The sequence below is a fragment of the Melanerpes formicivorus genome, unplaced genomic scaffold, assembly GCF_026170545.1.
Source record: "Melanerpes formicivorus ecotype bairdi unplaced genomic scaffold, bMelFor1.0.p_v2 SCAF_77, whole genome shotgun sequence".
NCBI lineage: Eukaryota > Metazoa > Chordata > Aves > Piciformes > Picidae > Melanerpes > Melanerpes formicivorus.
In genome coordinates, this window is record NW_027142429.1 from 2715703 (window position 1) to 2718845 (window position 3143).

Genomic DNA, 3143 nt, shown 5'->3' on the forward strand with positions numbered 1-3143 from the left:
AGGAGACGAGCTTGTTGTGCACTGTGAAAAATGCTTTAATGGTGCCTGTACAGCATCTGAAGTGACTTTGAAACAGGAAGAAGGAACACAACACAGACAGAGAAGTTTTTGAATGAAAGAGTTCATACAGCTTTAAACAAAATTTACAGGTGTTCATCTGCATAGCTCTTACTCTGCCTCCTCCTCTGCCTCCTCCTCAAACTCCCCCTCCTCCTCAGCTGTAGCATCCTGGTACTGCTGATACTCAGACACCAGGTCGTTCATGTTGCTCTCAGCCTCTGTGAACTCCATCTCGTCCATGCCCTCGCCGGTGTACCAGTGCAGGAAAGCCTTCCGGCGGAACATGGCCGTGAACTGCTCAGAAATGCGTTTGAACAGCTCCTGGATGGCTGTGCTGTTGCCAATGAAGGTGGCAGACATTTTGAGGCCGCGAGGTGGAATGTCACAGACGGCCGTCTTAACGTTATTGGGGATCCACTCAACAAAATAGCTGCTGTTTTTGTTCTGCACGTTGAGCATTTGCTCGTCCACCTCCTTCATGGACATGCGGCCCCGGAAGACGGCGGCCACGGTCAGGTAGCGGCCGTGGCGGGGGTCGCAGGCAGCCATCATGTTCTTGGCATCGAACATCTGCTGCGTGAGCTCCGGCACGGTCAGGGCGCGGTACTGCTGGCTGCCGCGGCTCGTCAGCGGGGCGAAGCCGGGCATGAAAAAGTGCAAGCGGGGGAAGGGGACCATGTTCACCGCCAGCTTCCGCAGGTCAGCGTTGAGCTGGCCCGGGAACCGCAGGCAGGTGGTGACACCGCTCATGGTGGCCGACACCAAATGGTTCAGATCACCGTAGGTTGGGGTGGTTAATTTCAGTGTTCTGAAGCATATGTCGTAGAGGGCTTCGTTATCAATGCAGTAGGTCTCGTCTGTGTTCTCCACGAGCTGGTGCACCGAGAGGGTGGCGTTGTAGGGCTCTACTACGGTGTCTGACACTTTAGGGGAGGGCACAACGCTGAAGGTATTCATGATCCGGTCTGGGTACTCCTCACGGATTTTGCTGATGAGGAGGGTGCCCATGCCGGAGCCCGTGCCACCACCCAGGGAGTGAGTGAGCTGAAAGCCCTGCAGGCAATCACAGCTTTCTGCCTCCTTCCTCACAACATCTAACACAGAATCAACCAATTCAGCACCCTCTGTATAATGGCCCTTTGCCCAGTTGTTTCCTGCTCCGCTCTGACCTGGAAAAGAGCCATTTTCGCGTTAGATTACGGTCACTGCTTCCTGCTCGCTGCCGGCAAGCGAAGCTCAGGGGGGCATCAGGCTACACAGAAGCGCGCCCCCTCCCCCCAAAAAGCTTTCGTTTTGCCGAGCGCATACCGACGGACGCAGGCAGGCAGGCAGGCGCCTCCGCATCGGCTCGGCAGACCCGCAGCCAGCGTTCGCCACCACCACCACCGACCCGCAGCCATTTCATCCCTCCCCACAGCACGGGGTGTGTGTGTGTGGAGGGGGGCTAATGAGAGTCGCAAGCGCCACGGCGCTCCTGTGCCCGCCCGGCCCGGCCCTGCCCTGCTGCACCATCCGCAGCGCCCCGCCGCTGCACGCCCCTGCGCCCATTAACCCTTCCCGGGGCCGCGCTCGCCCCCGGAGCGTGTGCGGCGGCAGCGCGCGGCGGAGCCCGCAGTGCAGCGGCGCGGCGCTGCCCTGCCCGGCCCTGCCCTGCTCTGCCCGGCCCTGCCCTGCTGTACCATCCGCAGCGCCCCGCCGCTGCACGCCCCTGCGCCCATTAACCCTTCCCGGAGCCGCGCTCGCCCCCGGAGCATGTGCGGCGGTGCGGCGGCAGCGCGCGGCGCAGCCCGCAGTGCAGCGGCGCTGCCCTGCCCTGCCCGGCCCGGCCCGGCCCTGCCCGCCCCGCCCCGAGCCGGTCCCGCCGCCGCCCCCGCCCCCGGCGCACTCACCGAACACGAAGTTGTCCGGCCTGAATATCTGGCCGAAGGGCCCGGAGCGCACCGAGTCCATGGTGCCGGGCTCCAGGTCCACCAGCACGGCGCGGGGCACGTACTTGCCACCTGTAAGACAGCGAGAGGCCGTGACTGCGGCGGCGGCGGCCCGGGGCAGCGCGGGGGCGGGCGGCGCGCCGGGCCCTACCTGTGGCCTCGTTGTAGTAGACGTTAATGCGCTCCAGCTGCAGGTCGCTGTCGCCATGGTAGGTGCCGGTGGGGTCGATGCCGTGCTCGTCGCTGATCACCTCCCAGAACTGCCGGAGAGAATCGCGTCAGGGGCGGCGGGGTCCCTTCGTCCCGGTTCCTCCCCTCCCCCCGCAAAATCGCACCCCGCCGACCCCTGGCCACCGCCCCAACCTTGGCCCCGATCTGGTTCCCGCACTGCCCGGCCTGCAGGTGCACGATCTCCCTCATGATGGCGGCGGCACGAATCGCTCTCAACCCGCTGCAGTTCTGCCCCAACCGACTCTGTCTGCGTGAGGCACCCGCCAAGCTTTATATAGCAGCGGAATGCGCGCGCAGCTCGCCTGTCCCTGCCGGAGCGGCCGTCTGCAGTCGTTACTGGGTGCCTACAACGAGGCTCTACAAACGAGGGGACCTGGTTGGCCGCCTCGCTGTCACTCAAACCGTCGGCTCCTCTTTGCTCCGCCCCTCTGTCTGTTGATTTTACTGTTAGGGCAACCGGAGCTCACCAATGCCCGCCCTACTCGCTCAGGGCGCACCCGGTTGGTCTAATTGAATGATTGATGTCGAGCGCGATTGGCTGTCGGGCCCAGGGATGAGCTAACGTCATTTGATTGGACGAAAACAAAGTGTCCTAGTAACCGTCGCAATGACTCCGCAGCGGGCCCTGGGCGGTGTCCCGCGCAGCCGCCTATTCCCCAAGCCTGGGTGCGCAGTTTGCGCAGCGTAGGCGGCAGCTCCGCCTTACTGCGGGAGAAGGGGAGGGCGGTTTCCAGGAGAAGCCTAGCCGGGCCGTTTTCCCCCGCGGGGCTCGAGCACCCCTCTGCCTCCGCTCCTTCGGGACGGCCTCCCTCGCCCGTCCCCACCGCCGCCCTTCCGCCGTCCGTTAGCCCCGGGGCGCCGCAGCGGAGGCAGGCAGCCGGGCCGCGCATGCGCGGGCCGCTGCGCCTTTCTAGCACTTTCTGG

The 3143-nt window shown here is 64.2% G+C and overlaps 1 protein-coding gene across 1 annotated transcript; it reads right to left on the reverse strand.

Annotated features, from left to right (window-relative positions):
* Nucleotides 1-11: 11 nt before the first annotated feature.
* Nucleotides 12-2487, reverse strand: TUBB4B (tubulin beta 4B class IVb). The gene is made up of 4 exons (XM_068164235.1): nucleotides 2352-2487; nucleotides 2140-2248; nucleotides 1950-2060; nucleotides 12-1229 (listed from the first exon to the last, which is right to left on the reverse strand). The coding sequence occupies exons 1-4, from the start codon at nucleotides 2406-2408 to the stop codon at nucleotides 169-171; spliced, it is 1338 nt and encodes a 445-aa protein (XP_068020336.1). The 5' UTR covers nucleotides 2409-2487; the 3' UTR covers nucleotides 12-168.
* Nucleotides 2488-3143: the final 656 nt, after the last annotated feature.

What these genes read in the sequence shown, in the direction of transcription:
- TUBB4B (XM_068164235.1), bottom strand. Translation starts at nt 2,408, where the DNA reads ATGAGGGAGATCGTGCACCTGCAGGCCGGGCAGTGCGGGAACCAGATC. An exon ending in GGAACCAGATCGGGGCCAAG is followed by an intron (nt 2,249 to 2,351) that starts GTTGGGGCGGTG and finishes TCTCTCCGGCAG; the next exon opens with TTCTGGGAGGTGATCAGCGA. An exon ending in GCCGGACAACTTCGTGTTCG is followed by an intron (nt 1,230 to 1,949) that starts GTGAGTGCGCCG and finishes GCTCTTTTCCAG; the next exon opens with GTCAGAGCGGAGCAGGAAAC.